This window comes from Chironomus tepperi, unplaced genomic scaffold (genome assembly GCF_022539635.2).
Source record: "Chironomus tepperi strain 1889 unplaced genomic scaffold, CSIRO-AGI_Ctep_v1 contig_222, whole genome shotgun sequence".
NCBI lineage: Eukaryota > Metazoa > Arthropoda > Insecta > Diptera > Chironomidae > Chironomus > Chironomus tepperi.
In genome coordinates this window covers 3,454-29,741 of record NW_027226344.1, presented here as the reverse complement: position 1 = coordinate 29,741, position 26,288 = coordinate 3,454, and the positions used below count along the sequence as shown (strand labels likewise).

General features: G+C 30.1%; 1 protein-coding gene across 1 annotated transcript; it reads right to left on the bottom strand.

The window, feature by feature from the left end:
* Window positions 1-631: 631 nt before the first annotated feature.
* LOC139090890 (ATP-binding cassette sub-family G member 1-like) lies at window positions 632-23,884 on the bottom strand. Its single transcript, XM_070640753.1, has 10 exons — window positions 23,623-23,884; window positions 16,845-17,146; window positions 4,319-4,436; window positions 2,648-2,912; window positions 2,390-2,457; window positions 2,258-2,330; window positions 1,577-2,199; window positions 1,383-1,515; window positions 1,159-1,318; window positions 632-1,103 (listed from the first exon to the last, which is right to left on the bottom strand). The coding sequence occupies exons 2-10, from the start codon at window positions 16,927-16,929 to the stop codon at window positions 757-759; spliced, it is 1,872 nt and encodes a 623-aa protein (XP_070496854.1). The 5' UTR covers window positions 16,930-17,146; window positions 23,623-23,884; the 3' UTR covers window positions 632-756.
* Window positions 23,885-26,288: the final 2,404 nt, after the last annotated feature.

The following is a 26,288-nucleotide window of genomic DNA, read 5'->3' as shown; positions in this document are numbered from 1 at the left end:
TGTTTATTTTACCATCTTTCATAGTTCCAGCTGTTGCTTCATAGTTAGATTTGTCAGTAGTCAAATTCAATGGATCATTCGACCTTTCAGACGATGACATCATTCGAATGCTATAAATATTTTCATTAAATACCTCAATCATGACTCTTAACTAACTTTTACCCTTGATAAGATGGATAAATAAATCTATTAAGTACTTCAGCCTGCTTAATTCCATTATTCGAGTGCTTATTCAATAGAAATGAATAATTTCTCAACAGTGACCTAATTTGAGGACGCATTTTCAAAACAATTAACTTTTATTCAATATATCTACGGCGATTTACTAAACTATCAATATTCGACTCTTCGTGATTGCTTATTGTATGAGACTAATGACGATTTACTTGCAATATCAGATGGTAAACCATCGGAAAATAAATAATTTGTGGATATGAGTAAATTCGTTTATAAATAAAGGAAAAATACTGCACGGGGGAAGACTGTAATTTTCAAATTTAAAAAAACCGTTAAAGTTTGAATTTAAGTCCGTTAATCTTCTGAAAACTTAATAAACAATTTTATAGTAATTTATGAATGAAAACTCATATTTATATCATAGTTTTTTAATAATAAAGCTAGAATCCATCATTTTATTATTCTAAGATTTTGATCCCACATTAAATATTAAATTAAAATAAATATTCACATCAATCGTGTCTGATTCCAAATAAATTCTTACAAAATTACACAAATAGGTAAATAAAAGTAAATCTATTATCCTTTCACTAATGCTCTCCGTAGTGTAAAGAATGCAATTCCTTTAAAGAGAACAAGTTGAAAAATGATTTTGATGACATTTAAGCTATAAGTCTCGGTCTCAACGCCAAGTTCCTTCATGATTATTGATGACTTGCTGTAGTGGCAATAGAAGCTATCTTCAGGACATGTAATATCAGGTCTTCCATTTTCATACGTCGCAACAGTAAGTGCCACCAGACAATATTTATGAAGACTAAAGTCACTGACATATCGCATAAAAACTGGCATGTGCTTGAACAAGACGAGGAATCCACAAAATACAATCATGAAGCATGACGAGATGGCTCCAAAGAATGTCCGTTCTGTTAAAATTAAAAACATCAATATGTCCAAAATATATTCAGTTTATCAAAATACTTACCACAGGATTAACAAGTGTGCCAAGCATAATGCCAAATCCATCAGCAGCTATTGTACACAAAATATATACCAACATTACTTTTAAGTATCGTCCCGGCTCAGGTGGCTGTTCTGTTAAGAAATATACAACAGATGCATACACGAGTGCGAAAAGTGTCTGTAAATAAGTACGGCAAATATGCACATTTCCTGATAATTTGAAGAATAATATAAATATTTACATGAATAGGTGTGGAAGTGATTAAAGTTGCGATATAATATGTCCGCAGTTTGTACCAATTGTTAAAAACTTCCTTCTTTAGAATTGAGATTTCCGCTGGGAATCTAAGGACACCTGGCATCATTGAAGTGTACCTATAATCATAAGAGTTATTAGCAATGCAGGCCTTAATTCCAAAATTTATGGTCGCCGTACCATAAATAAACTGCATTAAGAATAAGGAATCCAATGTTGGATATACTTTTATTTGCATTGACGCCAGCGTCACCAAAATATAATCCAATAATAACAGCACTAATAAAATGAACTAACAACTTTAAATGTGTCACTGTCCAGTCTCGAAAGAGTAAAACATTGCATCGAGATATTAGAATCCATAATCGTGTCAATTCTGACGGTGTTGTCTTAATACTTGACTTAAAGCTCAATTTTCCCGATAAATTTTCACTTTCACTGGTTTTGGTATAGACACTAATGCGTTTCTCTTCTGTATCATTTGAGAGTCTGTCATCATTACGATCGGAATTAGATTCATTTTCAAATTCTTCCTTTATATATACAGTCGATGATGATGTTCTCCATTGCTCACCAATTGCAGCCTTTGCTAATTGATATGTAAAGTTTCCATATTCACCATTTGCTACTTCCAGTAAGTAATCAGCTGGATTATGAAATTGTGGACATTGAAATCCTTGTGATGCAAGATATGGTACTGTATTGCTATGTGATCCCTGATAAATGCAATGACCTTCTGCTAGTACATAGACCAAATCAAACATCTCGTAAATAGTTGCTGATGGCTGATGTATCGTGCAAACCTAGTTATTGAATAGAGATTAACTTTTTACATCTTTTAAATTTATATGTTAGCCTTACAATCGTCCTTCCCTCACGTGCTAAATTGTGTAATAGTCGTATAGTGTATGTTGATGATGAACTGTCTAATCCGCTGTAATAAAAGAAGATTCATGTCAAGTTATTCAATAAATCTGCAATTTTACAACTTACGTCGTTGGTTCGTCCAGGAACAAAATAGGCGGATCGTCAATTAACTCTAAGGCTATTGAAAGTCGCTTCTGAAAATTAAAAATAATGAGTAAGGCTATCTATAAATCACTTGCTATTCTATTTTGAAGTCATTTGACAGAAAGCAACTTTTTATGGATTTCCTTGGATCTTTTAGGAACTTCAAAGTTTTCCAAGAAATCAATTTAGAGATTCTGAGAATCACTTTCTATCCGACGTTTAATCCCAAATGAGGTTTACCTTCTGTCCACCGGATAGATTTCTACATCGAGTTTCTTTGGCATGTGTTAAGTGTAAAGTATCCAAAATGTTGTCAATTAAAATTTGTTTGTCTTTTTGGCTCATACAGCGGCTGGAAATTTTCAAATTTGCGGCAATTAACATCGTCTCATTAACCGTGAAAAATGGGTAGAGATTATCATCTTGAAGAATGTAACTGCATTGCTTTTGTGCTGTGTTTGATGATTTTTTGCCCATTTCCAAGATACCTTTGACGCCTTTGGTGCTGCAATAAATGAATAATTAAATTAATATGTAGAAAATTTCAATAATTAATTAATGTCTCTATTAATGAAATATCCTTCAAGTCATGTCACATTACAGCTGTGCATTCATCGGATGCATTTATAAATAAAATATTCTACGAATTTCATTTGCAATGCTATCAAATAAATTTTCTCACAGAATGAAATGCAGCAATCGTTTTATGATTCTAGTTTTTTGTCATCCATGAATGAACTTCAATTGATTGTTTATTGATCATTCGTTTTGATTTTATGTTAGAATCAATTGAATTCAGGGATATCATGATGTTCTGTAGATGTCATTTTTTAAAAGTTGAATATTATAAAGATCTAGATGATGTTTAGATCACAATTATTGAAGTCAAGATTTAAATTTTAATGAATTCAATCATAGCAATCATCGAAATTGTTCAAAATTTGTTTTTGATAAAGTTCAACAAATATCAGTGAAAATAACAGTGCTCAAACCAACAACTGCTCAAAAATGATACTTTTCTTTAAGAAAAGTCTAGTTGCTGTATACGTCAGACGACAAAAATCAAATTCAAGATCCAAACATCAATTTCCAATCACTGATATTTGAAAAAATAAGCTCAACTTTTTAAATATTCCATTCAGTAATCAATAAAATTGCAATCAATCGGTATTGAGTGAAATAGAAACTACCTAATGGAAGTAACCAGACTTTTGCGGTAAGCTGTATATATTATTTTTCAATAGAAAATGATTTCCATAAACCGTGAAGTGAAAAATAACTTTTTTTGCACAATAATTTATTTATTGTGAGTACAATGGCATATTCAATTGTTCGTTGGGTTTCGGAGTGCGAGATTCTCAAAAGAAATAAACGGGAAAATTATATTGTACATTCAGGGGTGCTATAATGAATGAATGAGGAGCTGCAATGATCATTAGCAATTACAGTTGTTGTTCACGAGTTTGAGAAGTCAAATTAGTTAATTGAGTAATAGCACCAAGGTGTCGAAACATTGAGGTTAACTCTTAATTAGTCAGTTAAAGTAAAATTAGTTAGAATCATTTAATTAGGATGTCAAGAGTGTAGATTAACATCAATTATGGATTTTAAATTCTGCAATATTCTGCAAGTTCATCCTACATTGCGTGAGATACTGATCATGTCACTAACATGTGACGATATAAAGTATGTTCAATATTGCATGATGAACTTGTTTCAAGTTCCCAGAAATCTCATAGAAATCGAGAAATCAATTAACAATATATATGAATTTTATGATAGGAATTAGAATTTAATAGATAGCCTCATATACGCTCCTAATTAAACACAGTGTTTAAACTATTTTCAAATTCAATAACTTCCGAGACTTGTTAATAACTGTAATTTCAAACAGAAAACAATGATACATACGTGAAACCTGTAAGAATATTAAGTAATGATGATTTTCCAGCTCCACTTGGTCCTAAAATTGCGGTCAACTCGCCAGATTTGAACCGTCCTGATACACCTTTAAGCACATTCTTTTTCTCTGAAATAATAAAAAAAAATTGAGATTTATTTTTATTACTCTCAGACGTCTCTGTCAGACATTGACCTATAAAATATCTAGTAAACATGAATGGAAGTGTTAAACGGCATGTGTTGCAAATTAAATGCACTTTTTTTTATCTATAAAACTTTTTTATATACTTCAAAATGCATTTTATTCAATTACTCAGTCTCATGAAATAATACAATAAAAAAATCTAAGGATGAAAACGTGGATCTCACATTCAATAAATCATTTACATATGATTAACTCGAGATTAATTATTCGAAGATGTTTAGCTATAGAATTAGCGAACTTTGCTGACGTCAAAAAAAATAACAAGTTGAAAAGTTTGTCATTAATCAATTCTTTTATATAATTGTTAATCTCATACAATTAAATCTGAGACGATTTTTTAATGAGTAAAACTAGTAAAGTCGTGTATTTCGAGAGTATAGTGACATAACTAAATCACCTTGGACGTGAACTTCGTAAATATTTTCATCAAGATAGTGTCGTTAAAATTATAGCCGTTTTTTACGTTTCATGATTATTAAAAATGGATTTATGGACGTCAAAAAATTTATGAAGTTCTAGTAAGTGCTTAGTTTCAGTCAATTTTAAATATATATTGTTGATAATGAGCATATTCAGAATTTGATTGATTTATAGCCTTGGGAGTTTTATCATGTACAATTTAGGAAATTATTCAATAAAAATGACTTCCAACGTACATTTAAAATTCAAATTCTATTAGCAAAATTGCAATTTGTTGATTTTCCTTTCCTATAGTTGCAAACCCATTTGATCTAAATATATTTAGTTTGTTTTCAATCGTCAAACAATATTATTTAATATTTAGATTTATTTAGATTCATTAAGATAAACGTAATTCTTATAACATTCTGATTATCTTCCTCATCAACACCTGACATTCCTAATATTTTTCTTCAGAATCGTAAGCCTAAAGAACGAATTTTGACAAAATATTTATTTCTCATCTTTAAAAGCCCTTTTACGTAACTTAGAATAAATCTACATAATTATCCCTAACAAGAATAGTTAATACAAGGCTAAACAATAGAACATAGCTTTATTAAAAACTTCAGAGGGAATTTCATATTCACACAAAATTGTGTGAACATATTGTTTTTGTTTTACAGAAATCTACTTTTTTCGATTTACTGCCTCAGCCTTGCCGAATTTTGAAAAGTTCGGTCATTTTAAAGTTTGTGCTTCGTATTACCTATCAGAATGGTAAACATTCACTCCTTCATGATTGGTGCTTCTGAACAGTTGTCTTGAGAAATACGCAAAAAATCAAGTTCTGTCCTAATTAGCAAGTTAGTTAGTTTCCGCGAAAACTCAATTTAATAACACAAAGTCAAGACTTCCGGTTTTTTCTAATCGATAGATATTGGTTATCACACGAAATATACTCAAGTATATTTTTTGGGGTCATGAGATGCATTACAATGAGGCACAAAAGTGCAAAAAACTGAAATTTTTTCCCTAAATATTTTTATTTGAATTCAAATTCGAATTCGCCTTTCGGTTATTCCAAAACACGTGTTTCAATAAACGATTATTTCAAAACATTTTTAATTTGGTGAAAAAAAAATTTAGTGAACTGGATCTCACTGGATCTCATTTTGAAGGTCTACGAAGTGGAAATTAATCCTACTGGATCTTGTTTTTATGTGTCTAAAGTAAAATGGATCCTACTGAAGATCTTGTTTTAAAGGTCTGAAGCAAGTGAACTGGATCCGACTGGATCTTGTTCCTCCCCTTGGTGCATATAAAAATTTTTTTTTATACCTCCACTTCCGCATAGGGAATCTGTCTATAGCCTATGAAAAACCATCCAAAAAGTTTAAAGATCATAATCACAATTAATAAAGTCCTCTATAATCATCAAATAAAAATTTATTCCACTGGATCTTACTGGAGTCTCATTTTGAAGTCGTCTGGTCACAGTAGACTGGATCCTACTGGATCTTGTTTTTATTGTATCTAGAAGTAAAATGGATTCTACTGGATCTTTTTTAAAAAGTCTGGAAGTGAACTGAAATCCGACTGGATCTTGTTCCTCCCCTTTCTGGTGAACATAAAAATTTTTTTTTAATCTGCATAGGGAATCTCCTATATCCTATGAAAAACCATCCCCAAAAGTTTAAAATCATAATCTCTTCATCTCTTCCGTTGTGTAATCATATTCACACAAAATTGTGTGAATATATTGTTTTTTGTTTTAAGAAATCTACTTTTTAAAACGATTTACTGCCTCAGCCTTGCCGAATTATAAAAAAAAAGTTCGGTCATTCAAAGTTTGTGCTTCGTATTACCTATCAAATGGTAAAAACTCCTTCATGATTGGTGCTTCCAGTGCCGAGAAATCGCTAAAAAATCACGTTCTGTCCTTTAGCAAGTTAGTTGCAGTCTAATGCGCGAAAACTCAATTTTAACACAAAGTTAATGATTCCGGTTTTTTCTATCGATAGATATTGGTTAATCACACGAGCTGTATAGTTTTTGGGGTCATGAGATGCATCCACTGAGGCACAAAATGCAAAAAACTGAAATTTTTTCCCTAAATATTAGCATAAATGCTTATTCCAAAACACGTGTTTTAAAAAATTTTTTGATGGCAGACCTCGCTTCGCTCGGCCGCAGACAATTAATGAGTATTTCATTCTATATTTTTCATGATCTGAAATTCAGACCAAACTTGCAATTTATATAATGCATAGTTTTATCCAAATTATCTAATAATAATTTTTATTGAGATTTGGCTGATTGCATTTGGTTACAAGTAATTGAAATCTTCAGGTCGTTAGATCGAATCCTATGAAATTCTGAAATTTTTTTTAAACATCCATTTTGGATGTGCAATTTGAGTTTCCTTTTTGAATACTTGAAGTATTCAAAAAAAATGTAAATATTAAATGTAGATATTAGAAATATCTATCCATTAATGTGCTTAATTTTAGGCTAAAAAAGTCAAAAGCGAAGTTAACAAGGTGTAAATCAAAATGGACTTCTTAATGAATCAATACATTTAGCCTAGTTCGTATATACACAAACGAATATAAGTGCTCAGCCCGGCTCGTATAGTGATCTATATAAGTACTGTAATCTACACAAGTCGGGCGAGCGAAGCTCAGCCCAGCTCGTATAGTGATCTATATAAGTACTGTAATCTACCCAAGTCGGGCGAGCGAAGCTCAGCCCGGCTCGTATAGTGATCTATATAAGTACTGTAATTTACCCAAGTCGGGCGAGCGAAGCTCAGCCCGGCTCGTACTATAGTGATCTATATAAGTACTGTAATCTACCCAAGTCGTAAAAGCGAGACGAAGCTCAGCCCGGCTCGTATAGTGATCTATATAAGTACTGTAATTAGAAATTTCGGGCATTCTCGAAGTCGGGCGAGCGAAGCTCAGCCCGGCTTCATTATAGTGATCTATAAAGTACTGTAAGAATCTACCCAAGTCGGGCGAGCGAAGCTTAGCCCGTCTCATATGTTTTTGAAGTGATCTATATAAGTACTGTAATCTAACCTAAGTCGGGCGAGCGAATGCTCAGCCCGGCTCGATATAGTGATTCTATATCTAAGTGTTACTGTAATCTACCCAAGATCGGGCATTAGCGAAAAAAGTGCTTATACCCGATGAGCTTGTATTTAGATAAAAATATGAAAGTTTTACCAAATATAGTGATCTATATAAGTACTGAAATCTACCAAGTATGGGCGAGCGAAGCTCAGCCCGATCTCAAAGGAATAGTGATCTATATAAGTACCGTGTCTGATCTACATTGGCCTAATGTTAATTATTTACCTATGTCGGGCAAAACTCGAGTTTATGAAGCTCAGCCCGGCTACGTATAGTGATCTATATAAATACTGTATTTTCTCAAACATTAGAAACTACGCATATCTATGAAAATATGTTGCCGTGAGAAGATGCCAAACAGTTCGAGCGAAGCTCGAACATACATAATGACTGTTATGTTGTTCGAACCCAAATGTAGTCAGTTCGGACTTGAAATGGTTGAGCGAAGCTCAGAAGCATTAAATTTATATGCGACCTGAACGGAGCAAGCGAGTGAAGGCGTGAAAATTTTCCTTTCAAACATTAGAAACTGCATATCTATGAAAATATGTTGCCGTGAGAAGAAAAGTAGTTCGAGCGAAGCTCGAACATTAATAGTTCGAACGCAGTTCCGGACTTGGTTGAGCGAAGCTCACAAATTTTTGCGACCTGAACGAAGCGAAGCGAGTAAAGGCGTGAAAATTTTCTCAAAGATTAAAAACTGCATATCTTTGAAAATAAGTCGCCGTCCTATTAAACAATTCATTTGAGAAGAAAACAGTTCGAGCGAAGCTCGAACATTAATAGTTCGAACGCAGTTCGGACTTGGCGGGTTGAGCGAAGCTCACAAATTTTTGCGACCTGAACGGAGCGAAGCGAGTGAAGGCGTGAAAATTTTCTCAAACATTAAAAACTGCATATCTATGAAAATAAGTCGCCGTGAGAAGAAAACAGTTCGAGCGAAGCTCGAACATTAATAGTTCGAACGCAGTTCGGACTTGGTTGAGCGAAGCTCACAAATTTTTGCGACCTGAACGGAGCGAAGCGAGTGAAGGCGTGAAAATTTTCTCAAACATTAGAAACTGCATAACTTTAAAAATTCGAAAGTAGTAACTGTACATGTTATTCTCCATGAAAATAATTTTAGTTAATTACTTGCACATTATCGCTTTCCATTTTTTATTTCATAAATGTCTTATATTGTTCAAGTTGTTTTATTTTTATTTTTTACTTTTCTGTACAGTTTCTGATCTTCGTATTGTGTGAATATTCTCATGAAGCGTGATCCGCTTCATTACTAGTTTGTAAGCTTTAATCAGAAAAAATTATCATAATTTATTATCATCAGATTTATAATGTTAGTCGTCATTTGCCCTTTCCCTTAACATCTATTTTTGTGTTTTTTAGAAACTTTATTTTATTGTTTAATACGGTAAATTAAAAATGAAAAATAATAATTTTCGAAAGCGATTCATTGTTGAGTCTCAAAAGCATGAAACATAAAATTGCTATAGCATGCAAATGTATTTATGGTGACTCATCATTGTTCCAATATTTTGAAATATTTCTAAGTCTAAGGTTCACATATTTAATTTTAATTGTTTTTAAATTTATTCAAATCTTTTCAAACCAAAGCTCAGTTTTAGTTCTCGAACCAACAAGGGTAGATCATAATGGCTCAAAACTAACAAAATAGTAAATTTTGGTGATCTAGAATGAGGAAAACGGGTTTAAACATTCACTTTCATTCTTCTTTGACTTAAAACGGCAGTGTCTTCTGAAATATTTGTCTTGATCAAATACAAAGTTTGATGCTAGAAATTTTTAACAAGTTTAAGGTTAGTAGCTACAGAACTAATATATTAGTAGACCAAACATGAAAGCCAGTGAGACATTATGTGTACGAAATGAAAATTCAGCTCCAAATACAAATAATCAACACTAAAAAGTCATAGAATTAAGAACAAATGTCAAAAGAGAATTTCATCTGAAAGAGGAAGAAGTTTAAACTCGTTATATGTTTGGTTTCGTAAGATTCAATCATAAAAAGGCAATTTCATTAAGTGTTCCTGGTTTAATTCGATTCTGCACGCAGGAGCTAACAAAATAATTTCATCAATCATAACATTGACCAGCCAAAAATACAATTTCGGAAGTGAGCTAATGTAAAGACAAATCCTATAGTCGTGTAAAATATGACGTAGGCTAATGACGATTAAAAATATTTGGTCAGCATGATGTGACAGCGGTTAACTTGTTAGCGGCCTTCTTAAGGTCATAAAGTTTTAGGAAGGCTTACGTTTGAGCTAACTGGTATTTAAAAATGTAGGAATGTGTATTGTGTTACGTTTAGTGATCATTGAACTTTACAGAATCGCTAAGTGTCGATCGTAAACTACATGAATTATGTAAAATAGAATGGAAACATAATTACATAATTGTATAGACCGAGTGTCTGACAAGTGGTTCATTAGCCATTCCATATCTTCCCGCCATATGTGTTTAAGATTCTCAAACATTCGAGCCGATCAGCTCTTAATAATTTCAATGTCTATATCAATCACTTCAATGACGTCCAGTGCCGACAAGTCAAAAAGATATTTCTGACTAACAAAGAAAAAATTTGTCACCTTTTTTGTGCTCAAACAAATAAAAGAACATCTAAGAAATCTTTATTATCCATAGAATATTCCATCAATCAACATGTTTACTTGCTTCTTTAAAAAAGACAAACAGCCTTAAAGAATAGAATAATAATTGACTGTAAATATGATAATGAATATTGAGTAAATTTTTATAAGGAAAAGACCTCGACAAATATTTGTCTCTTTACCTTATGTCATGTGCTGCTGCGGTTTTAACATTACTTTTCAAAAAAATATTTGATCAAGTAAAACAAAAAAAAGATACATAAAAAATTTGCTACGTGCTACTTCACTAAAAACAATTTCCAAGGTTTGATCACTGTCCAAAAAGAAATATCACTTAATTAAATCTTAAATCTCTTATTAAGGTGAACTAACAGGAAAAAGTATGGAATTAAAAATGTTTTCAAGACATGTTCAGCATAAGCCCCGCTAGAACTCATAAATTTCATGACTACATATATTTTTGTACATGTACAAAATTTTTGTGCAGCTTCGTTTTTTTTCTTTTCTCGCACAGCACCGAAAATGAGAGACGTCAATGACCGAATAAACGAACAAACGCCTGCAAATTTTTTGTTTCTTTTCTCGGCTATGTTTACATATTTTATAGGTTGCAAGACGTGCACTTTGGTTTACTTTTCCATAGATTCTTGTGATGATTCATTTGTTGTTTACAATTACATATTGACACATTCTTAGAAAGCTAGTGGATAGGATTACTAAGTATAATTACTATGAATTTTAGATGCTTATATTGCAATTGACGTTAATAGATGGAAGTGCATTTGAGTGTTGAATTGAAGAACAATAATGCAAATTTAATAGCAGATGAAGATATTAAATTTAAGAGGATTATCAGGTTGAAGATGAAGATTGTTGAGTTAGGTCATCAACAGTAATATGACTCGGCGTAAAATCGAGATTAATTTATTTCTGGAAATGCAAATCAGATGGTAATTTTTGATCAGGAAATTTTGTTTTGAATTTGGAACTTGGGAAAGATTGCAATGTGATGTTTCATTCTCAGATTGTTTCCTTAATAAATATTATTAGGCACCTGAATTTATTGAAATGATCATCATTTTGTTTTTATTTTTACATATCATGTAAAATAACACGTGTGTTTTGTTTTTAATTAAGTGTTTAAAACAGTAAACCAATTAAATGTTAATTAAACTACATTAATAAATTTATTTTCATGATAATATCCAATAATATTGAAAAACATTCTTAATGATGTTTAAATTTGAATATATCACGATGCAAAACATTTGTCTAAATAAGTTATGGCTTTCTGATAAGACACATTACGTTTTGGATGCACACCTGGATTAGTAAGATTAAATTCAAATTGAATGTCTGTGGTGTATTAATCAAATTAAAGTTATCGAACAAGTTTTATTTTTGCAATTTGAATCTATGTTAATGCATTCCACATTTTCCTGTTTTTCAACCTTTAGAATCAATAGTGTCCTTTCTCAGAATACACTCATCACAAGTCAAAGTCAATGCAATAATATTTATTTTTCCTTTGTTTTGTATTGAACTTCCTTTACTATCAATACTCTCATTTCATAAACATTTCTTTTGTACTTTACTCATTTATGTATCTTCGCCAACTCATCATCGCACACATTCATGAATAAAATGATTACTAATGAATATATTCATAGTTCTGGCGTCTTTTATGCATAAAATTCAATGTCAACTAACTCTATGCTGATTATTAAAATAGTTATGTCACAGTCACACACATTTTTAGTCAACGATTCTTCTTTATTGCATGCGAAGATGAGCTAAAAACGAGTTCAGTGATAACGAATGTAAGCTAGACGAGATAATAATAATAATAAATAAATAGTGATCGAGAAAGTGGAAATGTGCACGTAGGAGATTCCTGAATGTGGTTATAATGTAAACATTAGAGAATGAGAATAGTAGTAATTAAGAAAAATAATGTATGTGAAGTTTGAATGCTACTTTAGATGTGGGTGAAGGAGATATAATAAAAGAAATATAAGTTAATATTCAAAGATTCATAGGAACACTACCTTGACTATTTATGCTTTCTTAAAAAATCAATTACAATTAAATTGCATCAATCAGCAACATCATCCACTAATCCTCATCATCCTCAACAGAGAAAGCTATAGAACATTCCAAAACCACTCAATTTAATTGATCATTTTTCCTTGGGGATTTTCTAAACTTCCTATAGACTTAATTTAATTAATTGTAAATTCGAATTGTCGTTAGCGTGAAAATGATTTGCATAAGTTTATTAGCACATCAATGAAGTTCATTAAATATTTCAATCACATAAACTGTGCCTTAGATAAAAATTCGTGTATAAAATATTTGATGAGTAAATATAAGCTGCTTGTAAGTACATATTTAATTCGACTGATGTGCTGATAAAAAGACTTTTGATTCATTGGTGATGAGAAATTAATAATTTTTATGTTAATTTTATTTTGAAGCTTCTATTTATTTTATTATTAAATGCAGTTCACGTGAGCTTGTTTAATTAACTTGTTTTGATGCTTGCGGATGGAAATCATATGTCGTGATTTTTCCTTTATGACATATTAATTTCTTATGTAAATTTCATGTCTAGTTGACTTACAGAAGTGAAGCTAATTCATTATGAAGAGGCTCATCAAATAAATTTGCCGCTAAACATGACTAATCGAGAGATGCTGTCAATCCGAATTTCCAGTTTCTTAGATTAAGATACTTCATAGAAAAATCTACAAACGTATTCTAAAATGTTTACTATCATATGGCGTCATTAAGATTAGAATATTTTATTGTCAACGCGTGATTCTCATAACAAATTCTTGAGAACATCAACCGGCAGATATCTTCGATTCTTTTCTATCAATTAAGTGTGGATGACAAATACCCATCAAGATTCTTTCAACTCATCTGAACAAATACGGACACTCTTCTTTCTTATTATTTAAGATGTGATGATTTAAGTTGTTGAGATAATTTTCAATTGGGTAAATCCTTTTGAACTTTGATTGACATGAGCAAATGTATGAGTTGTTTTGGGCGTATTTGGAGACATTTAATTATTAAATAATAATTTATGCAAATATTTTGCAACACAAAAACAAGAAATCTCCAGTTTTTGTATCTAAATTATCAAACATCAGTCATTGCATAGTAAGAATGCTTAAAAGACATATAATTAAATTAGTAAATATATCTTACATCTGAAAATAACGAAATTTATAATTGTTTTGATTTTCTTGCTGTGAATATTTATTGTCAACGCTGAAATATTTTTTGTGCTGTCAACCATTCATTTGTCAAGTGATTTGCAGTTCGGACCATTAATGTTCTTTTGATTTATGGTTATTGTGCAACCTTGTAAAGAATACAAGAATTTAAAATGTTTGTTGTCAGATAGAACATAGATAGAAATCGTCCAAATTTGAATTCTTCTTACTGGAAAATGTTTTGCTTGAAATAGAATAGCCATGTAGATATGTGATCTGACACGCGTTAGTCAGTCTCTTCATTAATTTAAGGGTATTCCCTAAACTTTTTTAAATCCTCACCAAATCTATTAAATGGAATGAAAGAACAATATAACGATGACTGAGCAGAACAATCTTTAAACTGTTAATTCTTCAAAAAGTTTTAAATTTTTTGGAAAATTCCCATTCCAAAAATTGTATCTTTGATTGAAACATGCAAATTAAATAAAGGTTTTGCTTGGGATTTTCTGACCATCAATTCACTTTTATAAGTTATTGCAAAACAAAAAACTTCATACAATAAAAATCTCTGCTAAATATTCACTTCAAAATATATTGGGATAGGAAGATTGGCCAAAGAACCCAAAAATACTATACGAAAAAAAGTGGGAAAAAGTATATAGTTAAGAACATGCATTAATCAAACTTTTGTTTAGAGAAGCGAATAACATCTTCGAATTCAAGCTGAATATGAGAATATTAATTTAATTTTGGAAATTCCATTAGCTGTATTATAAACCGAGATTCTGAGCTTGATAAAGACGTTCTTAAACTGCCAAAAAAAATTTCAAGAATCACATACATTTTTCTAAGAATATCCGATCATAAAGCAATTTTACGACAGGAGAATATCTAAGATTTAAATTATACTAAAACGAATCTCATAGATTTTATTCAGAAAAAGTTGCATAGTCATTAATAGTAGGTAATAAATAAGATATTTGATGACACTGAATTTTTCACAATCGTTCTTCAATTTTATGAATTTTGCAATGAAAATCAAGCTAAGTTCGTCAATTAGTTTGTTAACTTGAAATCATCTTACATAATCAGCACACCTTTAATCAAATTGATTAAAACTTCTGAGTATCTCAATAGTAATAACGTAATAAAGTAGGAAAATATGGAAATGCAATCGAGAATATTGTACGTCAAAATATTAATCTAGTAAATATTAAACTTCATCGTAAAAAATGTCAACAAAGTATTTTATATTCTAATTAACTGAACAGTATATTTAAAAATGTGCATATTATTATAAAGCTGCAAAATACATAAAAGAATTGAAAAATTTTCCACATTGCAAGCACATTAAAAACATGTTTGTATTAGAAAAAGTGAATTGTGATGCCACTCAGCTGCATAATGCACGAAAAATATTCTACAATTGACCTTAGCTGTGCATTTAAGTCAAGTTTATATGATTTCTTAACACGAGTGAATGAATTCTAACAAATAATTGTGCTTCATCATAGTCGGATGACCATCAAGAATTATTAGTTGAGTAAGATCATGTCATGTGAGAATTAAAGACAAGAAAAAAGTATGTCAAGACTGATTTTCTATGCACTTAACCTGGATAACTGTTTAATTCACATGATGACTCACATTTTCCTAACTAAATCTTCCAGATAGACATCCCAATCATTGCTAATAATCAGTAACAAAAAAAGAATTTTATACTTTATGAAAGTGCATACGAGTCAACCTTAGACTCAATTATTATCAGCTGATTGACTTACTAACTTCATTCTAATATTTGTGCTACACGTTACTCTGTTCGAACAAGCTCAGATATGTGCATATTTTAAGAATGTGTGATAGAATACGTCAAAAACGGTAATTATTTGAAAATAATAAAAACAGATAATTACTGACTTTAACATCATTTCATTACGAGATTAATTAATACGTAATATACACGAAATTATAAGGAGATAATTAAAACAGATGATATCAGAGAAAAACTGCAATTAGAATAGCATGAAAAATTTGTAATAAAGAAATTAATTATCATCATAAGAAAATTTTCCGCCGTATATACGCTAAATGTTTTACCACAAAACCGCATGTGGATGCTCAATAGCTTCATTTAAACATATTAATTTACATATTCTTCTGCATTTTTTTCCTCATTTGTTCTTTACGATATATTAAATGAAGTGCGGTGCATAAATGCAATTTAAATCATGTCTTATTACATAAACGATCTAGTCGTTGTATGAATGAACTGAACAAATGAATGGAAAATTTACATGCCATAGATTATTTCTCATGGTGCAATGCCATGGTCTAAGTCGACATCAAAAATACGATCACTGATGTTTATTGACCATAAATGCATATGCGATCGGCTTCACGGTCGTCCAAAACAGGTTGAGTCTCAGTCACATTGCATCAACAATTATTAATGCAACTAATATTTAATATAAGTTACTTAATCGTAAATTAATTTAATTCCCATTCAATTCAACTTGTAAACATTGGAATTATCATTAAATTATGAATTGGAGATTGTGCGTTAAGAATTTTTGAAGTTTATTTGTACTTAGAATTGTTTATAAATTTTTCAATATTCCACGTTATCAGGGACGACTAACAATAGCCATCGACTTGGATTTTCACTAGAACTTTAGATTTAAAAGATTACGATCTATTGGACACAAATATATTAGTATATTCACATCCATACAGCACAATTACAGCTAAATTCAACTCTAATAGCATGTGTTCTTAGCATGATTACTTAATAATTCTAACTAAAAATTAATGAGACTTGATGTAATATATTATTAAATCACCACAGGCACTTCTAATAACATTCTGAATAAAATGCAAGTTGAAAGTAAAAAAACCCGGTTTAATAATGCAAGGGAAATGTGAATTATTTTAACTTACCTTTTTGCTTCGGCACCGGCACAGTATAGACAATATCTTCAAAGTTTATGTCAATTCGATGTGAATCGTCGTGGTTTATTTCCATTTTTTCAACTTTTTTTATTTTTAGTTCTTTGTGTTACTGTATTATTTGAATAATTGCACTGTATTTATAAATAATTCATATGTGATTTTTATCATATGCGTATAGCCTGTAGAACTTTAAATGACGATAAACAACTGTGCTCTTCCTTTGTGAACTATTTTTTATCACAAATTATTTATCAGCTTTTGTAAATTTGCTCTAAATCGTTGTTTTATAGCTATAAAAAACAGAACATGAATGTATATTTAGTAAGTTATTTTTTTTAATGAATCATCATTAACGTTTTTAAAAACATTAAACAATTTGCTTTCATTTAATGTTTTTAGTAATTTGGACTTTTTTTTGATAATCAGAATTTTTAAATATCATTTTAAATGAGATTGCGAATGTTAAGTGAGTGATATATTTGATGATACTGAGAGGTTAATGAAAACATAGCAACAAGTTCAAATTTTATTATCCTATTAAAGTTTTGGAATTTAAATTTGGATTTATGACGAATTGATCATTTGATTCAAATTTAATCGTAATTTCAAGTTTAAAGCTCATTGCTCTTTTTAATTTATTTTAAATAAAATAACATTTTATATTCTGCATTAAACTCTTTCAAGATGCTTTATTGTAATAATTCAGCCTTATAATCCGAGCAACACAAATGAAGATGGAAGACGTTTAGCATCCATATGGATGCTAAATCATGCTGCTTCCAATTGTTGTTGATATAAGAAGCATTGCAGAGCCTTTCCCATTTGTATTACACGGATAATGCAAGTGCATTGATCTTTTAACGGCCAACTACATCTGATTCTTGAGCTTGCACAAAAGTCTCTTATTTTATCTTGAAATATTACTTTATGTGGAATATAATGGCCGTATTATATAGTACCTTGACATTCTTCGTGTTTTCGTTCTAATATGCATAATGTAATTACGAATTTTACAATATGCAAAAGAATTTTTAAAAATAAATCTCAAATAATTTAATTCTTTGTAAAGAATTATCCCGGTTTGAAAAGCGACATTTTGAGAATGTGGGCGTTAGAATGTAAATAATTGAATTCAAACTGTTGTTCTAAGAATTGATTAAAGAAACTTTTTATCAGAGTTCGAAGTCCACTCGGATTTTGTATGGAAATGTCGACTTTGAGCTCTGCTTTTTGTTGATCTTGAAAATTTAGGAAACATATCTAAAAGAACGATAGACATCTTCACGTCCTGAAGTATATAAAACATGCAATTTATCAGTTTATAACTTAAAATTTGAAGACTCTACTTTGCAAACTATTATTGCACATTTAAATGAAATAAAATTTGTAAGTTAGGAAATATCCACGTTTGAAACAAGTAGAATTGGTCGATTATTTTTTGCATATTAATCACTTTTAAATGATTCATCTCATGGAACTTGCGCATTTCTGATGTTTACTAACTTACGAAATCATGAAAACATCATCAATTTATTGATTAAAAGTGATTGAAATTTACTATCAATCTTTATTTACACGTGTTGATGCCGCATCTCAATCTTATTTATTATAATTTAATGCTGACATCAGAACTGTCAGGTGCGTGCAACATTTTATTATTAAATTTAAATTCAAATTTAAATCATTCAGAATAATTGATCTTGAGATTGTTTCTGGGTTAAGAACATGTGCTACTTTTTTGAAACAATTTTCTCTTTGTATTAAAACAGATTTTTATTGTTATCACTTATGCACATTACATCTGGATTTTGTATTATTTATTCGAATAATAAATGAATTTTTAAATCCAGGATCTCACTTGTAATGACATTAAAATCACATTTAATATTCAATAACAAGAAAATTAATTAAATTACTTTTTTCACATTTGTAGCTTAACACTTGTTGATTTTGACGGATTTCGCGTGTATCTCATTGCGCGATTGAAAAGCAACTGGCATTAAAAACAACAGCTAGAGCGCTCTGAGTCTGATGAGTGATTGAGAAGAAAAAAAAAAAAATAGATTTTTCAGTAACACTCATGAAAATTTTTTGCAGTCGTAAAATAATTTCTTAGCTCAATTTCATTTTAATTTTAAATTAAGTGCATTGATGAGAATTAATGAGAAAATATTGAGATTGTTATTTACTCGCATTTGTTTGCTATTTTTCTTTTCGTTCTCAATTAATTAATGACTCACATGCACTACGCAATAGTGCGAATGATTGAAAAAAAGTTTGCAACTGAGAAGACGTCAATGTAAATGGAAATAAATGCAGATGAATATTTTGACTATAGTTTAAATTTTTATTCACACAATCCCATTAGTATAGCTACTTAAGAGTTTTGTCATGCTTAATTGTAGTCATATGAGCATGTAAAAGTCAAATCATGTCTGTAACGACAAATTCAGCATTTCACAATCTATCTAACATCACAAGACATAAATTTCGTGTCTTGTAGAAAATATCAAGTAATAAATAAATTACCTTTAATAATAAAATTACAAAATGTTCAATTTTTTAGCTGTATATATTCACACAATGAACTCAAGTGCATAAATTGTGACCCAAAAAAGCTTAATAAGAAGTTTTCTCTTTGTGTTTAGTCGCTGGCATTAGGAAATGCACAGAATAGTCTCGAACATGGCAAACGGTAGTCATGGCCTGCTTGTCAATTGTTTCGCAATTGAGTTGTAATAGGTAATTTTATTATGACGATGTTACCTTAAAGGTATATTTTGCTGATCATCGTTTAATAACTTATATATGTTTCTTTTGACCTTTTAAGATTTTAGGTACGAAGGCAATATCTGAATGATGATTAATTTTGTTTCTGGAATGGTCTATAGCTTCGAATATGTTTTCCATTGTACATTTTGTCTCAAAAGTTATGCTTAATAAGGTTCAGATCCTCTTAAGGAAATATCCAGAATAGATTAGAACAATTGATCAATTTTCCATATTCATTCCGGAATGTAATTCAACAAGGTCATAGGAAATATCCAGAATCATAATAAAAGTAATATTTATTCAGACTGAAACTCAGTTGCAATTATTTAAAACAGACATAACAAGATGCAAATACTGGATAGATCAACAACACACCACGTTTCATACTCAGACGAGAATAAATTAACTTATTTCAATAGAAACAGTGTCAGTAATAGGGAAGAAATGCGTGAATAGGAATACATATGAGTACTTAATTCTTCTGTAAATGCCTGGCATATATCTCCACTTCCTATAAATTAATTCAATTGTGCTGTCCTTTTGTTTCACTTAGAAATAATAATACAATAGAGTAACTAGTAAAGGGCCGATTGGTGACCTCCACGAAATTGAATAAGCAACCGGTATTCAATAAACAAGTAGTAATTAATTCCGAATTAATAAGTAGCTATAAAGTTGTGAATGATTGATTGCCTAGTGGACTGTAATAAAGTGAAAATTAGAAAAGAATCTAAGCTTATCTTTAATACAATTAATTACGTAGATAAGCAAATTTTTAATTGGATATTTTTTACTCATTTCCATTTTACAAGTTATCGTGGAGGTTTGTACATAAATTAAGAGTCAAAATACTCGTGACTTAAAATCCACGTGGCATTTTAAAATTTTGTTTGCCAAATTTCACCTCAAAAGCTTTATTTTTTTCAATTGACTTATATTGTACTGAATTTCCAAGATTCAAATTACTAATCAGGTTCTAAATATTGTTGACTCATCTTTTTAGAATTTAAATTTTTGTTTGCAATTTAAATCATGTATAGCTCAATAACAATAATAATGAAGATAATTAAAGTTCAAATTGTTGTTAATTGCTTACTATCATGAAAGGCTTTTTATTGACTGATTTGTGTAAGATGAGATATTCCTTAATTTGTGATTTAATTAACACAATAATAACAAATAAATCAGATACGCTCTGGACAATAATTTTTATCAAAATAGAATCAAATGGCGTCACTTCCATAAATTTTGTATTTTTTTTATTGTAATTTGAATAACTTCAATATTAATTAGGGTTTAATAGTGACTTAATTGCGTCAATACAATTACAGTAAATATAAATTTGCATTTTACTCCTTTCCATAAAATTATAGCACCAGGAACAAGCTGTGTTACTTGTTCTAGAAGAAAAATTCTTTAGAGTGAATGATCGCCCAAAAATAGCTCATCAAATATTTCCCGAGTGAACATCTTGACATATAATATTTATTTAATTAATATGTAACTACACCTACGATCGGTCAATGACTTTTTCTTCGGAATGTTCCACGATAATTTGTAATTAGTTGATCGTAAAGTAATTAGCTGACATCATATCAAAGGTGGACACTAACCAGAATATCACAAATTGGTTAATCGATCAAAAATCCTGATTAAACCAAATCCGGTACCACGTCAGAGTCACGTCGGTCTAAAGTCTAATACAAAATCGATTAACCGGCTTGTAATTTTGGGCTAAATCTGTTTGATTTATAATGTTGACAATATCTAAGTTTTCGTTAAGATAGCAACAAATGTTTCAAGATACACAATCATTCAATCAACAACTCTTCAGATCATCATCAACAGATCAATAAAAATAGCCAAACTAGTAGAACATAAAACGTTTAAACACAAAACTAGTGATAACCGCTTGCGTCATTTTCATATTCATCGAAGTTTGATTCTTTTTTCATATTGCTGTTTATTCATCTACATTTTTTTTTCTATCCAGAATGCATTAAGTCTGATTTGAGTTATCTACATGTTTACAACTTCCGCAAAGCTGTTGTTTTTGAAAAACAATTTGCTTGTCTTAATGAGTCATATCAGAATTACTGACGGATATAAAATGAAGCGTAAAATGTTGATGACTTTCACGAAACTGATTAGTTTTAAATTGTATCTAATCTGAGCAATGACGGTATTTAAGACTTAATTTAGTACGAATAATCGTCAATAATTCACAACTAAGTATTAATCTAAAGCTGCACGAGTAGAATTTCCAATTTTATCACCTGTTGAATCGATTATGTCATATTATAAGTTGTAGTTTAGTCATTATGAAGCCTTAGAATTTCCCAAAAGTAATATGCAACAATTCTCATATATACGATAAAAATTACATCAGAACAGTCATGTGTGCGTTGACAACACGTACTCAAAATTTCATTCATAAAAACCTCAAATCAAATTAAACTACCCGCATTCATGATATGCTTATGTATAATGCTTTTAATCCACTTAAATCAGACTCGCGCATGCTTTTTTGTTTTTTCTTCTTATTAATCAATTGACGCTGTCTTATTCATTCCTATAGTTTTAATATAAATTTTTACTTCCTATCTGTTAATGCATTCGACAATATTTTGAGTAAATTGAAAGAATTTTATTTGAATGGCGATAAAGAATTTTCGCCTTGACGTTTTTAATTCATCAAATCTTAATGTTCACTATAAATTCATCTAAATTAGCAGCACATTAATTTTAAGCATTCACAAATCTGTCCGAAAATCCAATGAACTTGGAGATGGCCAAAATTGTTTATAAAACAAAAGATCTTTAGAAATGAGACATGTTTAAATATCAATTTCACAGGTAAATGACAACTTTAAATCATCGTGCGATTTTATTGTCTGCTGGATAGAATAATTATTTGTCATGATTTCTTGATTTTCAATTTGATGACTTGTGGCTTTGATCAAAAATAAAGCAATAAAATTTAAAATGTGAATCTCAAAGCGATCAAGAGATTTTGAAGTTCATACTCAATCTCTATCTTTATCAGTTCTATTCTATAATTGACTAATACTTGTGTATTACATTGTTCGTGTCAAGGAATATAAGGCTAAAAATAAGAATTCGATTAATCTCTATCTAAATTTAATTCGAAATTCTGAATGTTTATCATGTGAAATTTGCATAGCAGCTTAAGCCAGAGCCCTTCACTCTAGTATTACAAACCCACTTAGTGTTACTACTTTGTTGACAATTATTCAAATTTATCAATTCTAAATTTAATTTTATCTTATTATGAATCATTAAAAATTTGAATAAATTGAATTAATCCCATAAACAATGCGTCCAAATCTCACGCAATCTCCTCATCATTCTCAATTTAAATAGCCTAACATTTTTGTGTGTATCAAATTTTTTTTTAACATTTTCCATAATGAAGATCATTACATTATTTGTTTATTCGTTGATGTATTCATTTCCTCTCAGTATTACAACAGTCTCATTCATGCATTAAAAATATATTCTGAGACATACACGCGATGTGACACGATTTCTTTACAAAATCCTATTTAAAGTACAGCAATTTAAATGATTAAGAGAAAAAAAGTTGAATTGTTTGATAAATTGATTCAATTTTTTTTCAGCATTTTCGCAAGCATGCTTGAATAAATCTTTTACACACATTGAGACTTGAGACTTTATATTCTAAAAATAGACATTCTGAATATCAACTAAGTGTAGATGTGCATTATGACGCTAATATGAATGAATTGAAGATGCGATTTATTCATTCACTTTAAATTAATCTATGGATTTATGCAGTTTTTTGTCTCGATCCGGGAAATGATATTGAAAAATTAAGCGATAAATCTTCATATAACAGTTTTTTTTGCAATAGAACTAAACTCGATATCAGTCGTGAAAAATAAAGTCAATAAATAAATGCACAATTGTAAATAATTTGTATTTTTTTATGAATATTCATTCAAATATTTACTTGATTTTTCATTTATTTTTTTATTTTATATCCAACTTAATTGTTCGTTGTACAAAAATTTTGCATGTATATCACTTTTCACCTTATTCCACTTTATTTCCATAAAAGAAAAAAAAGTCCACTTTAATTTATTTTTTTCATTATTTAAATTCACGTCCGTAAAAGCGAACAGCTCAATCAAAACTGAAGCAACAGTATGAAAAATATTATTTTCTCAGAACGCACAATGCGGCATATCCAACACGTTGAACTGCTTTATTTTTTTGAGAGACAATTTTCATTTTCTGATTGAATAATACTTAATTGATTTGGGACACTGACTGTCCTCATTTAAATCCGTTCTAATTAATAATCAATTTTCTATTCAGTTTTTTAAATGATTGCGGTCACTGTCTAGTATGCTGCAATTTGTAGTTTGAAGATCAATCATCGTGAGCGATAAGAATAAAGTTACTCATGCTTTATTCTTACACAAATGACATTTTTTTAAGTGAAAATGTGATCACAACATGAGCGAATATGTATTGTGAGAGTGCATTCGTTTGTTGTCTGTTTACTCTCACTCTCTTCTTTGTTTTTGTATAGTTTGTATCGTCAGAAATGTATGATGACTATGACTGTTGTCGGGTTCTTTGTGTGATCGGTGCTATGGAATTGTTGGAGTTATTTGAATAGTATTTTGTAAATACATTGAGAAAATTGTTTAAATTCAGGAAATATTTTTAAATTTATCTTAAATTGCAACCTAATAAAATTGAGATATTTTAGAGATTCAGACTATTTTATAGGCAATTTGCAATTTTTAACGAGAAGCTTAGTTTTTTGATGTTTGTTACTTTTGACTAATATGAAAAGATGGTAAAGGAACACGAGAGCGACCTAAGAAGAATGAAGTTGTTGATAGAGACAGTGTAGCACTTGGTATTAGTAATTGTCTAATGGCAACCAGCGAAAGAGTCATTTGTAGATCCCAACTGAGAAAGACCATAGATCACAGATGATCTGTGCGGCCAGCGAAGATCAAGAAGATGAAGGATTTATACTAATTTTATAACATTACACATCTGGTCATCCCATTCATGAATGATTAACTTGTTATTGTTATAAATAAATTTTCAATAATTCCTGATAAAATTCTTTGACGTTCTCGGTTCGTCATTTTCAAAGGGCATCTCAGTATGTATATATATAATAATCTCCGAAAAAATTTCTTAATTTGTTTTGCTTTAATTTAAGAAAAAAATTGATAACGACTCAGTGAAAGATTACCTACTAAAAATATATATATATATACATAAGCGGAAATAATTTATTTCAATTTTGAGTGACATCTTGTGCCCGCAATTTTCGCAACATTGTTAGATTTTCCTATTTTTCACTGGATCTTTGAGATTATTTAGAAAATCTTTTTAAGCATTTAATGTTATCAGACTTTAGTCCTCTATCCAGATGTGCTTAATAAGAGCCCAACCCTCACAATTTTCTTTAAATTGATGGAATACTTGACGCATTTAAAATATTTTAAAGTAGATCACTAAAAGTAGATACTAGACTAAATGAGAAAAATGCATACATTGTGCATTTGTCATGCTTAAAAAGATGCTCTACAATTTGAGCATGATTTTTATAAGTTTGACATTTTTGAGGGTATTATGTCTTGGCAAATTTTTTTATTGACAAGCTGTTTCCTTAAGCAAGTTCATTGAATATTTAGCATATGATCTGTAGATTAGTTATAAAATTTGAACGAGCTTTGTCAAGAAGTCTTTTGTTTACCAGAGAACTACATGGAGGTTCAAGGTTACAATTCGCAATCGGTAGCCAGTGATAGAGCCAGCTTTGGAAGAAATCTAAGAAAGGTCCTGGATCTATCAATTGATCTGTGTATCATCTCTTAATATGCGCTTTAATGTGGCTATTCATTCTATAGTTTCAGACTAGTTTAAATATGTAGAAAAAAAGTAAGAATAATTTTCCTCTGAAAATAAAATCTCAAGTACTTGATAGCAGTGTAGAATATGTAGCGGATTTGTGATAAGCAAAAAAAAAAAAAATATGTGTATTCCGGTTTTTGAATTTATTATAGAGATCTTAAATCGTGTCAATCATTAGTCATATTTTATTATTTATTACAATTATCATAGAAAGTCTCGCTTTCCATACAATTAGATGATTTTATCACTATATCATGTTAACAAGGAATCATCTTGTCTAGAATATTTTTCACCATAATGAATGAATTTGATGGAATCAAGTCAAACCCCACACAAGACACAAAAAGTGGCAACACAGCCAAAAAAATATTTAGTTAAGTAAAAATGATGCCGAGCTAAAATATAAAATTTAGATGAGCACGGTTCACTAACTAAATGTCATTATCACTATCAATTTTGCTGATAATTTGAACGACTTGAAATTAATTCTCTAACCAGCATTCATTTGAGATTTGATTTACTTAATATAGAAAATATATATGTGTCTCCTCTTTAAATCACACGGCATGAGACACATTGACAGTACTTTTTGCAATGTGGCTTAATGGTGATTAGCTAATGTGAATTTATAAATAAATTTTTCAACTTTTTTTTTAGTGATTAATGAAATATTTTTGACTGGATGTACACTCCTAAATAATTTGATTGCTGTGGTTCTTGCGAAAAATTGTT